Source organism: Vipera ursinii, assembly GCF_947247035.1.
Source record: "Vipera ursinii genome assembly, chromosome: 2".
Taxonomy (NCBI): domain Eukaryota; kingdom Metazoa; phylum Chordata; class Lepidosauria; order Squamata; family Viperidae; genus Vipera; species Vipera ursinii.
Window position 1 is genome coordinate 227,832,176 of NC_139513.1, and position 14,269 is coordinate 227,846,444.

Genomic DNA, 14,269 nt, shown 5'->3' on the forward strand with positions numbered 1-14,269 from the left:
CCTGTCCGGTGTTTCTTCCTTACTTCATAAATTGGAGCTTCACGGGCTGGAGTTGCACTCGTAAATCAGTGCTGCACTCTCTTTTTTCCAGTCCCTGAAAGCTGCTTCAAGTATCACAGATACACAGAAAGAAAGAAAGTCCATTCAAAACTCAAAGAACACTTTGCTTGATCCTTGGACTACACCACTGGTTAATGTTCCACTTTCTTCTATCAGAGACTGGCAGCTGACTTTATGACCCAAGTTCTTTTGAGGATTCTCGAAGCTACATACTAAGGCTCTCTTGCAAAATACATAAACAACAGACAGGCCAAGGGACATGGTCAAACTATCCAGTTTGGTCTGTTATGAATTCCAGCATGTGCTTTTCCACCTCAGATGAAACACTGCGTGGTTCCTCCCTGCCCATAAGTTAAAATAATATATGTGAAGGAGTAGAGTTTCAAACTTTTTGGAGCCTTCCTACTTTTGGGAGGAACTGATCAGGCTCACCAACTAGCCAAACTTGATTTTTCAAAATACTAGGGTAAGATAGAGTAACTGCAATCACAATTGATAGGACTCTCTGAAGAACATCCTGTAAGCCAAAATAATTTTATTTTGATATCATGAACAGTGGTTGGGCTTATACAGTACAAAGTTAGATTTTCCCCCCAAGGTAAATTCTGGTATTTATAAAAAAGAAAGAGTAAAAGAAGCCTGAATAAAGTGCCTTTGGCACTGTTCTCACTGGTGAGAACTCGAGTTTCTACAAAGAAAAAAATAGCTAATACTTGAATTTTGGGCCCTAAATTATTTGAACAAAGGATGTACAAAACAAAAAAGACAGTTATATTTTGAACCCTGAGCAAAACGTTCTCATAGTCTGTTATACAAAAATAGGAAATTGAGAAAAGCTGGTGGTTCCCCTATTTTTTTGTCACAGAGGAAGGCAGGCAGGCAAAGTCAAAGTAGGCCAATAATCCATATATTATGTAGAGAGCCCCAGAGATGACTCTAAAGAGAATATGCATCAATAGTCACAAAAACAAAAGCCTGCATTAACTGGATCCACCCTAATTCATTGATAGAGGGACTAGAAAGCACAGCCAAGCTTTCCTTTCAGATTTTGTTATTATAGCCTGCATTAATTCAGTATCAAGTAGAGCACTATCCATCTTGCAGACTTTGTTTCCTGATCTGACCTATCTTGAAGGGATGATACTCAATTTACAGAAAAATAGCCAAGAGGGGGGAGAGGGGAGACAGATTAAGCACAGCAAATAAAAGACTGAAATGGTTTATTTAAAAAACCATGGAGGGGGAAAAAAACTAGTACGCATACACTTTGCACACTTTTAGCTTTGATATTTATCTTTAATCATCAATAAATCTTTATTGTTTTGTATCTGACAACCTTTCAGGGCAAAATTATCTGCAACATCACGTACTTCTGCTTTTGGCAGACTTCCAGAAAGTGTTACATACAACCTGCTGACTAAACTTCAGCAAAGTGAAGAATTTAAGAACAAAAGAACCACTTAACAGCCTTTTTAGTCAAGAGCTCTGAATACATTTCACCAATTCAGCCTCACTTCCACTTTTATTTTGCAGGTAATAAGGGCAGAACCTATGCCTACTCTTTCATTAGCCATTCAGAAAATTTTCATAGCTCTAAAATTAAAAAGTTATTCATGGGACAGCTGAAAACTTCAAATAATAGGGAACAAATGCTGCTTCTTTTGAGCTCTGGACCAAACTCTGGAACAGAGAGCTTTATTTGGAGCATGGAACATTTCCCACACCTATACACTTAAAAAAATTAAAAGGAAAAGCAAACAAACCACTTTATTCCCAGTCTGCATGGTCAAGTTTCAGAAAGTGGTTTAATGGATGGCAAAACAGAAGAATCTGGCAGTTTCTCAAAATTTTGTACTAAAAATTCAGGACCACAGCATTGTGCTTCACAAACAGGTCCCAGATTCAGTCAGAATCAGAATCAGATCACAGCCAAGAAAGAGCTTTAATTCAGCAATCATAAATCTATGGGCCAATAATCCACCTTAAAGTAAAGCTGCTTCTTCCTGCTAGTATTAATCTATTCTATAGCTTTCTGAGGCAGCAGATCTAAAGAAAAAGAAACTATTGACTATTACTAAAAAAAGTCTAATCTGACCATCATATTCATTACAGCATGTCACAACATATTTTTACTCTTAAAGAGCAACAAATATCGAACATTACAAATTCAACCCAAAAAACCATTTTTCCATTCAAAAATTTATTCAGATCAAACATCTGACACAAAACTAAGGAAGCGCTGCCCATTTACACCTGCATTTTCTTCACTTCAGAAGTTTAAGAATTTTCTACCTAGAAGCCGATACAGAATGTCTGGCTATGGGGGGTGGCCAATCAACCATAGTTCAGGCCAGACTTGGGTTTGACCGCGCGGGGGGAGAACGGGGTGTCGTTGACTCCGGGGCTCATGAGCGGGTCGTGGGACTACCAATTCCCGCGACGGGGAATGGCAGCAGGCGGATAGACAGGGGGCCGTATCGCTATCGGGAGGGCCGTCTCCGCTACTTGCAAGCGGTGAGGCGCTCCGACCCTCTGCTCCTTCCCCGAGGTCCTGGGAGCGAGGATGTGCAGCCTCCTGAGCTCCGGCTGGTGTACCTGAATGCCAGGTCCGTGGTTAACAAAGCTCCCCTCGTCAGGGATTTAGTTGAGGGTGAGCATGCGGACCTGGCTTGCATTACGGAGACTTGGTTGGGCCCAGAGGGTGGGGTCCCTTTGGTTGACCTCTGCCCACCAGGTTTCCGGGTGCTACACCGGCCACGAGCTCATGGTAGGGGTGGGGGAGTAGCGGTCACTATTAGGGAGACCTTATGTCCGCGGGAGACCACCGTTTCTCAGATAGTCGGGTGTGAGTCTCTCTTGGTGAGATTTGGTTCTGGGGCGCAGTTGGGCTTGCTGCTGGTGTACATTTCGCCTAGTCGCGCAGCGGCAGCCCTGCCTGAGCTGCTTGATATCCTCTCGGGGTTGGTGGTTGAGTTTCCCAAACTTATAGTTTTGGGAGACTTCAATCTACCATCCCTGGGAGGTTCATCTGAGCTAGCTCGGGAGTTCATGGCTTCCATGACGGCCATGGACCTGACGCAAGTAATTTCTGAACCAACTCATGAGGGAGGCCACATCCTTGACCTGATTTTTTTATCTAGACGGTGGTTGGATGATCTTGGTGGGGGCTCTCCATTTATTATGCCCCTGTCATGGACCGATCATCATCTCCTGCGGCTGGTCTTCCGCTTTGCCACCCCCCGCCGTGGGGGTACGGAGCCAATTAGATGGTACCGCCCCAGACGCCTAATGGATCCTGATAGATTCCAAGCGGCGCTGGGATCCCCACCTGCCTCCATTGCTCACAGCTCGGCGGATGCCTTAGTGGAAGCCTGGGAAAGGGCAGCCACTGAGGCACTTGACCGGGTTGTACCCTTGCGGCCCCTGACCCGGCGCAGATCCCAGCGAGCTCCATGGTTCTCCGCGGAGCTCCGGGAGATGAAGCGTCGGAAACGGGGCCTAGAGAGCCGTTGGAGGTCTAGCCGATCCGAACCCGACCGGTTGCGGTTAAGAACCTATATTAGGTCTTATCTCGCAGCGATGAGGGTGGCGAGGTGTAATTACTTCTCCACCCTCATCGCGTCCGCAGGTAATCGCCCGGCCGCCCTGTTTAGGGTGACTCGCTCACTTCTTAATCAGGAGGTGAGGGAGGATCCCTTGCAGGGTCGTGCCGAGGAATTTAGTCAACATCTGTCGGATAAAATCGCTCGGATTCGGACCGGTCTGGACTCCAACTGGGCAGAGTCAGGCGATCAGGACACGGGCGGTCTTGTCAATGTTACCTGGGAAGAGTTTGATTCTGTGACCCCTGATGAAGTGGACAGGATTATGGGGAGGCTGAGCTCCTCCACATGTTTGTTGGACCCGTGCCCTTCCTGGCTGGTTTATGCAGCCAGGGAGAGGACACGAGGCTGGCTCCAGGCGGTTATATCTGCTTCCTTGAGTGAGGGTTATTTCCCCACCGTCTTGAAGGAGGCGGTGGTGAGACCTCTCCTCAAGAAGCCTGCCTTGGACCCAGCTGGATTGAACAACTTTCGTCCAGTCTCCAACCTTCGCTTTCTTGCGAAGGTTGTTGAGAGTGTGGTGGCGCATCAGCTCCCTCTGGTCCTGGATGAAGCGGATTTTCTGGACCCCTACCAATCGGGTTTCAGGCCCGGGTACAGCACGGAGACGGCATTGGTCGCTCTGGTGAATGATCTCTGGAGGGCGCGGGACAGGGGATATTCCTCTGTCCTTGTCCTATTAGACCTCTCGGCGGCTTTCGATACCATCGACCATGGTATCTTGCTGCGGCGTCTCAGGGGATTGGGAGTGGGAGGCACAGTTCTTCAGTGGTTCTCCTCCTATCTCCTGGGACGCTCGCAGTCGGTGTTGGCAGGGGGGCAGAGATCGGCCCCTAGGTCTCTCGTTTGTGGAGTTCCTCAGGGGTCGGTTCTCTCGCCTCTCCTGTTCAACATCTACATGAAACCGCTGGGTGAGATCATTCGTGGTTTTGGAGTTGGGTATCATCAATATGCCGATGATACCCAACTTTTCTTTTCGACCCCAAACCACCCCAGTGATGCCCTCGCTGTGATGTCCCGTTGCCTGGAGGCGGTTCGGGTCTGGATGGGGAGGAACAGACTTCAACTCAACCCTGACAAGACTGAGTGGCTGTGAATTCCGGCATCCCGGGACATTCAAAATGTTCCATATCTTTCTATGGGGGGTGAGCTCTTACCCCCCATGGATAGGGCTCGCAACTTGGGAGTCCTCCTAGATTCACGGCTAACCCTGGAAGACCATATAGTGGCCGTGACTAGGGGGGCTTTTGCCCAGGTTCGCCTGGTGCACCAGTTGCGGCCCTATCTGAACCGGGATGCCCTGTGCACGGTCACTCATGCGCTCGTGACCTCTCGCCTTGACTACTGTAATGCTCTCTACATGGGGCTTCCCTTGAAGACCACTCGGAGGCTCCAACTGGTACAGAATGCGGCCGCGAGAGTTGTCTTGGGAGTTTCCCGGTACTCCCATGTTACACCTTTGCTCCGCGAGCTGCATTGGCTACCAGTTGTCTTCCGGGTGAGGTTCAAGGTCTTGGTTATGATCTTCAAGTCCTTACATGGCATGGGTCCGGGTTACCTCAGGGACCACCTGCTGCCGGCGTCAACTCCCCTCCGCCCTGTGCGTTCCCACAGAGAGGGCCTCCTCAGGGTGCCTCCGGTCAGAGAATGCCGACTGGTGGCCCCCAGGGGGAGGGCCTTCTCTGTGGGCGCTCCGGCACTTTGGAATCAACTGCCGGTGGAGCTCCGGATGACATCAGACCTCCGAACCTTCCGTCGCGGCCTGAAGACCCATTTATTCGAATTAGCTGGTCTGGCCTGATGGGGGAATATGGGTTTTTAAAATAGTTGTTTTTATTATTGTATTATTGTTTTTATTTGGGCATTGGTTTAATCTTATTTTAACTTTTGTATCGTAATTATATATGCCCTGTGAACCGCCCTGAGTCCCCAGGGAGAAGGGCGGTATATAAATTAAATAAAACCTAAACCTAAAATAGCATAGGGTATTGTTCAAATGCAGACAATAACTGATACCATTACTTATAATTGAAGTATAAAACAGTCAACTCTTCCCATAACTTTTATTTATATTTCATATATTTCATAGTGATATGCAAGGCTATCCTGTCTTTTGCACGACTTACTGAGCATTGCAAAGGTAAATCCTCTGAATCAGGAGTGAATAATTTTAACTATAATTTATTTTATTAAAGAAATAATTGGTATCTTGAAATACTTTCTGAGTTTTTTCCCCCCAGAATATAATTCGGCATTTGTGCATCACTAACAGTAAAAGGACTTTGCAATTGGTTTGAACTGGTGAAATATGTAAGGAATATTGTTTTTCTCCACCTTAATATTAGTATTTATTCAGTAAGAAATAATCATTCCTCCCCACTCCCAAAAGTAGCATAATCACAATTCTCTGAATTGATGTGTTCACAGGATAATGACCTACAGCTGTTATAAACAAGGAAGAATAAAAATTTAAAAATTTTATTCAGTTTTTTCCATATCAGAGCTGCATACATCACAATAGAAAAGTCAGCTTACTTACCTTCTTCATTTTCATCACTAAAAATCTTTTTCTAGCCTTTAGCCAATGGATTTCATACTGAACTTTCCATCTACCTCACAATCAGATAAAAACTGCTTTGCCCTAACAGCTAATGGAAACAATGCTGGAAAGTAATGATTACAATTGTCCATGTGCTTGCAATTAAAAGCTTTAATGGGACCGAGGAAAAAGATGAACTCTGAAAACTCTGGTGACATACTTGTACTGCAATTAAACTGAAAAGACTACAACTTATACTCAAGAACATGTGACAATCTGGTTTCAAGTTTATATACCACATTAGGAAAATGATTAACATTTAAAATGTTTTTTGTTTGTTGTTTTAAGTAGCAGCTGAATAAAAGCTTTCCAATGGGGAAAAAAAACCCCTAATGGTTCACGATGGATCTCTTTTACTAATATATGCGAGGACTTGTTCACTCTGAGGTCATTAAAAAACATTTTTACTACTTTTCTTGCTAATATCAGTGCTACTAAACTAGTAGTTGTTGCAACAAAATATTAATGCAAGTTAGGATTAAAAACGTGTTTGTATATAACCAGGTGGGTCTTTACAAATATTACAAAATTCACGTAATTGTGTATACTGCAGAAAGCAAGAAAAAAGTCAAATATCTGATTTATAATGCACATTTTAATTATTAAAATACAATAACTTATGGCTATCCAAGAATGTGTTCATAAGGTAAGTGACCTTATGCATTTTTCAGATAATAGTTCCTTTTACAAAGGTAGCTTCTTTTGGTCATTTGTTCTTTGTCTTATTCTCTCAAACCAGTTTCTTTGGTTCATGACTCACAATAATGAAATAATGCTGGTAAAAGAACAGGAATGTTTAGACTGATGAAATCTTGTAACTTTCTTTCATTCCATAGCCAACAGATAAATGGAGGAGAATGGAGGAGAAAGAAAACTATACTTGCTTTTTTTCTGCATTGAAAAGTTTGATACTGAATTCTTATGAACACAGCAAACACGATTTAAGTACAAAATTAGAAAGAGGCTGCTATACAGGAACATTTGTATTTTTAAGAGAAGAAAATCTGAAATTCCGAACCAAATTTTTAGCCTCTTAGAACAAAGTTCAGCAGGCCTTACTTTTTGAATAAGCATGAAAAACTAACTTACATTCAGCTATAATTTAACATAAAATGAACGGTACAACTGCTGGAAAAATATGGACATTCAGTGAAAGTATTTACAGAAGTCTTATTATTTATTTTCTACAAGAAAAATTATTTCAACATGCCTTATTAAAAAAAGTCCACAAACATTGCCTATGCTTGTTTATTGACAGTTTACTGAAATGGTATCTAGATATAAAGTGAAAATACCATTGTAAGAAATTATTTATCTGAATTACTTTAATTTATAAACAGTAATTTTTTTCACTGTTTTAAGTCAGTAGAAATTTCATTAGACAATGAAGAATAATTTTAATATGCTCAAGTTATGATGAAGGCAAGCTACGTGAACATGGGCAGCATGCAGTTAAAGGAACATAATGGAGGTAAGTAAGCACAAGAAGATGGAGGAGGACCGGACTAATTGAATATGCACTGAAGTGGTAACTCAAGAGAAAGTATAGCAAGAGCAACTTCTATTTGAACGTGGTGGTAGTGGTGTGCAAAACAGGGTAGGTACAGTGAATAAAAATGGAGACTAGAGCAGCCATGTGGACCACATGGAAAGGAAGAGAAAGGGGGTTTAAGTATACTAGTTTAACTTTATTCATCCTTTAAGACTCTTCTAGATTTGTCAGTCTAAATCTATTACCAGTTAAGATACTCCAAGCTTACTGCAATTTCCCTCCTGGAACAATCCAGTCCAGCTCCAAGCCATGTAAATATGTCCAGACCCTCCATCAGTTGGCCCAACGTATAGGTTTCTTATCATTTTCTAGCATGATTCTTCAATTTGTCTGGAAATTGCTAGAAATTCTTAACATTATTACCCAAGTAACCAGTTATAATCAAATAACTGATTTAAATTACTCTCGGCAACAAAATGTATTACTATGAAAATTCTTGGAAGAAAGTGTTGACCATAGTAATTCCAGTTTTGTAGAGATCTGCAATTTTATTTTGCTGTTAATCTTTTCTAGCCATAACTAATATATATAACTTGTACTCTCTTCCATGGCAATACAATAACCCATACCTGTTTTAGAACTTTGCACTTTTCATTTCTACTGGCAATGAACTAAAACAATTTTGTTTATATGTATCTATTTTTGTAAGCTCCTTTAATCCTCTAAATTTCACAATCCACTGGTTCTATACATTGATGCCTTCTCTAGTTAGTCTTTGATGAATTCTACAACATGACTCCTTCATTTTAGAAAAATTTGGGAGAAGTTATACTTTCTTCAAATTACATTTAATACCTTCATAGTATCAATTCTGCTTACACTTCCAAGCAACAACAGCACAAAACAGTAACCACACTCCACAATCTATTACAATAGATTACTCTTCAGGTTTCCATTTCTGATAGTGAGGTGCTACTGGAAGATCTTGTTTCTGTTATGGAGCCTTTTTCTAATTCTTGAATATCAGACAAATCAATGGTAGGTAATGGTAACTTCCAGAACTGGAAGGAGTTGTAGTGCCAAACGTCCTCTTCAGGCTATGAAAACAAAATGTTCAAACATATTTAACTGTAGTGAAAAACAAAACTCACCACTAACAAAATCTAATTAAAGTAATGCTAGAAATTAAGACCTCATAGTCAAAGAAAGAACATGGTATGGAGAAATATTATTACAAATATTCAAATGTTCTCTAGTTACCATCATTGTAGCAGCTCAATCAAATTAAAATTGATTTACAATAATGGAAACAATTGCATTCTTCCTTTTAAAGACTCTTAGATTTGAATGATTGCCCAACACATGTTAGAAAATTTGACTTGCATCACCCTCTGGTGGCTTGAAATGGAAAAATAGTGTTCTGTGGAAATAATTCATACTAGACAAAAATTGTGGTTCCTAAAATTAGAACTATGCAACTTCTTTAAATTTCTATCTAATTTTTGAATCTGGGAAGAGACAAAAATATTATGCATATAAAAAGAATATTTAAATTAATTATGTGGTAACCAGAATCTGGCTGATCATTCACCATTAAAAAGGAATTAAAATTTTCTATTTCTCTCCTTCATTCTGTCTCTTTGAGGGACTGACAATGTACAACAATCTGAGTTTATGAAAATGAAATTATATTCAATGAATGTCCTTATTTAGATTATCAACTGAAAATGGGTGTACAAAATAAAAATGGAGCAAACATACCAATTTTAGTAATGCTTTGGTGAGGTACAAAAGGTAGCAATAAATAGCGAAGAAATCCTATTATTAAATCCTACAACTCAGTGAAATCTGCAAAATTGTGTCATATTAAGCCAGATTTTTGGTCCACCCATCCAAAAGGACTTAAAGGAATTGAGATAAGATTTTTTTTCTCATCAGAAATTCTTTGTATAAAATATGTATAAATAAAAATAACCTTTTACTCTTTTAGAATGGTTTATATATGTGTACACACTAACACACACACCAAAGTTTATAATAGAATTACAGAGACAGAGATTGTTTACAAAGGGATTGAAAATGATGTATTTTTAATTCATGGGAAAAACTGAGAAAAACATAATTAAACTTGATTAATTCACATATGCTTAAGGAAAAATCACCCCATGATTCAGGATCAATAACTATTTAAGACAAAGCAAAGTACCTCACAAATCTATAGCAGACTTGCAAAATTTCTATGACAAGTTGCAAAGGTGGTTATTAATGCAGGGACCTCAAAAAGATTTAATTAGTAGAAAACAAGTATGGCAAAATATGACAATTAACCATGTTATCCAAATTAAATTAAGCTTCTGTCCCATCTTCATAATTTGCTATGGTTCTGGAAAACGTTGAAAATCTGGCTTTGGTTCCAACCCTGGGGATGTTGTTGTTTAAGGCCCTTATTTGTTTTGTTGATTTTATTCATTGGATCATTGTAGTCTGGACTGTCTCCCTGATCTTATGTATTTAGCTATTTCAGCTTTACTAGTTTTGTACACCACCTAGAGTCCACTAAAGTTGGTTTATTTGATTAAGGTTAAAATAGGTATCTCTGATAATCCTTAACGAACTTTTGCTGATCAGGGCTGAACAAGAGATTATTTACTGCATTTTAAGAGAAAGGGATGAATTACTAAAATTATTTATATTTGTTGTGTTGAAAAGCATTCATTTCCTTTTCTTTAATATATTTTTATTTCTTTTCTATTTTTTCTTTTCTGCACTAATTTTAAATCTGTATTAGTTTCTATCAAAAAATAAATAATTCCACTTAAAAGGCCAAGAGTGACTTTTCACCTGAAATTTGGAACATAAATAACTTCTGCTTTATTTAATCTAATAGCCTTGATCAATCTTTTAAAACAGGGTCTGAGTTATTGGTTAGTCTTTGGTTGGGAAATCATTAGGTGATCCAAGGCCACAGCCTACAACATGCAGCCAATTTACTTCCTAATTAGCAACCTCACAGTCACCTCCACAAGAAGTATACAGGTAGTCTTCGACTTACAACAGAGACTGTTCAAAGTTACGTCACTGAAAAATGTGATTTATTACTGTTTTTCACAGTTACGATCTTTGTAGCATCCCCATGATCATGTGATTAAAATTCAGATGCTTGGCAATTGTTCATATTTATGACCATTGCTGTGTCCCAAGGTCATGTGACAAGCAAAGTCAATGGGAAAGCGAGATTCACTTAACAACTGGGTTACTAATTTATCAACTGCAGTGATTCACTTAACAGCTGTGACAAGGAAGGTCATAAAATGGGCCAAAACTCACTTAACAAATGTCTCGCTTAACAAAAAATTTGGGCTCAATTATGGTTGTAAGTCGAGGACTACCTGTGTTGAAAGAAATGTGTTTGCTGCAAAAACTGACCTACACCAGTCGCCCATATGGAGATTCTCAACCATCCAGATCATGGTTGTTCCAAAGGTGCTTTTTCCAAAAGGCAACTGGACTTTCTTGGTTCTTTCTTTGAAAATGTTTCGCTTCTCATCAAGAAAACCACTTGTCATTTGGAAAAAGCACCTTTGGGATAAGAGCAGGATTTATTCACAGATAATTGTGTTACACCTTTCCAAGCTCAGTCTTTTTATAACTCTGTGGCAGTCAAATCCTCAGAGGGCAATCACCACCTTAGTTTTTATCCCGCCAATTTAGGATGTTTATTATTATTATTATTATTTTTCTCAGAAGCCCTTAATAAACTTGATATTCTCGTTCTGCTTTTGCAACGTTTGGGCCATAAACGTCCCTTCACTGGCAACGGCTGTGCCTCACCGTTATTCCTTTACTTGTTAAATCACCCAATAGTTTCCCAACGAAAGACCAACCAACTAGCATCCATAAAGATTCCCATTCGCAAAACTGGAAAAGGAATCCCAAGAGACCCCCTCAGCGACTGTCCCTTCCACCAGCGAGGCTGGGCAGCCCAGTCAGAAGAGCCCAAATGGATTTATTGCTCCACCAGACCATCGCCGTCCTCCACTACGGAAGCTCGCCCGCCCGCCCGTTCCTGGAAGCAACACATGGTTCATTACAATTTCCCAGAAGCCCCAACGCAAAGCTCCCTTTCTTTTACCTTCTCGAGCCCGCCCTGACTGCCCGTTGCATCTCCTCCGGCGAGGACCGCCGGTTCGGTCGCCATATCAGCGACTATAGGAAGCCGTTGCTCGGGCTCCCGCCGCGCCGTTCCTTCCGCCAGCCTCTTGCAGCCGGCCTCCGCCTCGTCGCCTCCCTCCGCCCCCGTCCATTTGCGCTTCTTCTCGCCGCCGTTTTCCCGCCAGAGCGCCGCGCCTCGCGACTCCCGCCGTTCGAGATCGCTCCGCGAGCGCTTCGAAGGAGGCGCGTGCGGGAAGGAGCGCGGCTGGCAAGGCGCGCGACAGGCCACCGCCTCCGCTCTGCGCTTGGCCATCAAGGCCGGCTTGGCAAGCTCCGAGGGGGGGGGGTGTGTGCTTAGATTCACTGCGCAGGCGTCAACTGCTGCAAACGGGGCGGGGCTACTGGAAGAGCGCACAATACAGCGTGGTGCTTTGGGGTTGTTCTCCGGTCGCCTGCGCCCTCTGTCGGGGAAGTGATAAGTAACTGTGTACGCCCTGCTTCTTTTTATTCTTGATGGTTTGGAAATGTCCTGGTCCTTGGTAAGCTTGTGTTTGTTTGTTTTTTTTTCATTACCCAACTAGGTAACATCATCAATGTTACTACGGAGAGGGCTTTGCTCTCATTTTATGTTCTAGGGGTTTGCCCTTTCAGTGTGGATGGGAGTGGTTTTAGATGGTTCCTTGGTTGGGCTATTTACTGCCAGCTTGCTTGGGATATCGTTTGCTGTTTGATTGTTGGTCTAATGTTAATCTTGGTATTAATTTCTGCTCATTTAGGTGTTGATTGCTGGTGAGAAGATGTTTGGTCTTTTTGTTCCCTTTTTTGGCTCGTTGATTGCCTCTTTTGAATGGTCTGGGGCTTATGTTTGTGTGCCTGTCACAATGCCAGGTTTCCAGGAATTATCTAGTCTTTTTGGACTTAGCCTGATCTGGGATGGTCAGTTTCCCAGTTGGAACTATGGTTAGGTCTGTTCAGGTGTTATGAAATTAAGGAAACTTCTAACTGCTAGCTGTTCTTCATGGAAACTCTGTTAAGTCTTCAGTCCGTCTTACATAGGTGGCTGTTGTGTAGAGCAGAGGTCCCCAACCTTTCCGGCTTTAAGGACATGGGGGAGAAAGAGGGGATGGTTCTATGTGAGTGGTGGGCGAGCACATGTGTGCACAGCTCCATTTGCACAAGCAGCGAGGGTCTCCCGCCTGTTATACATGCAAGAGGAACTGTGTGCGCCGCTTGCACTCACCCACCGCTTCCATGGCCTGGTTCTGAAAGGGCTGTGGCCTGGTAGTGGCCTGAGGACCCCCCCCCCCCATGTAGGTGTGTCTAGGATGGACTAGGAATGAGGTTGAGGGAGCAGATGGGAACATTGCTGTGGTGAAACAGTGAAGAAGATGCAACACTCAAGATGGTTCTTGGGGACAGTAAATGTTCACCTCCACCGTTCCTACAAGCCAGGTTCACTGCCCAGCTGCTCTCTCAAAGCTTGGTTTGTTGTAGATAAAACCAAGGTCAGACCTGGGCTGTAAACAAGTCTCTTCGTCAGAAGTAATAAAACTGTTTTGCCAAGCTTGCCACAAAATATCCCCGATAGCATTTAGTGTCTTTTTCAAATCCAAAACTAAAATCTTATCCACTTTTAAGTGGTACTTTTTTGCAAATCAAACAAAGTGACAGATTCCAATAAGAATAGGAATTTTTTGGGTCGCCAAGTTCCAGACAGAAAATAAATATCCAGTTGTCTTAAGTTGATTTTTTCAAAGCTTTGTTTCTTCTAAGTAATCAAACGCCGCCATTTTAGACCGTGGGGGAAAAAATTCCCTTCCCTCTCTCCTCGACAGGGAATAATTTCAAGAAGTTTTTAACAGGAAAAATACTTGGGATGCAGAGAAGATAAAATCTCAGCCGGGACAGCCAATTTGATCTCTTACTGTAGACCACGAGTGTCCCAATTTTTTGGCTTGCTTGGGCCCCATGTAAAATATATAATGTATATAAGTATCATATAATGTTAAAAATTTACAATCTTGTGGGGTTGCATTATTAGCTGTCAAAGACTGCACGGGGCCTACGGTCAGCAAATTTTATTTGCTTGCTCTAGAGAGTAAGGAATACAACCTTGATGGACATACGTACAAAATTTTCCCCAGTTGTTTTCCCCAGCAGTTTTCCCCCCAGTTGTTGGACATATTTATTTTTGCAGCTACCAATGTGTAGCTTAACGAATTTAGGTGTTTTGGAATTATCTAGTAATAAAATAAAAGGTTTTGATTAAAACTTTTTCTGTAGAATTTTGCGGAGTATTTTGAGGTATTTCTTTCTACTACTTGCATTTTATTCCCTTTTACATGACCACAGCTGGTAGAATGT

At 41.7% G+C, this 14,269-nt stretch overlaps 1 protein-coding gene across 1 annotated transcript; it reads right to left on the reverse strand.

Moving 5' to 3' along the window:
- Positions 1-6,836: 6,836 nt before the first annotated feature.
- On the reverse strand, positions 6,837-12,236 carry LOC310636725 (uncharacterized protein C9orf40 homolog). Its single transcript, XM_083356795.1, has 2 exons — positions 11,886-12,236; positions 6,837-8,850 (listed from the first exon to the last, which is right to left on the reverse strand). The coding sequence occupies exons 1-2, from the start codon at positions 12,216-12,218 to the stop codon at positions 8,698-8,700; spliced, it is 486 nt and encodes a 161-aa protein (XP_083212921.1). The 5' UTR covers positions 12,219-12,236; the 3' UTR covers positions 6,837-8,697.
- Positions 12,237-14,269: the final 2,033 nt, after the last annotated feature.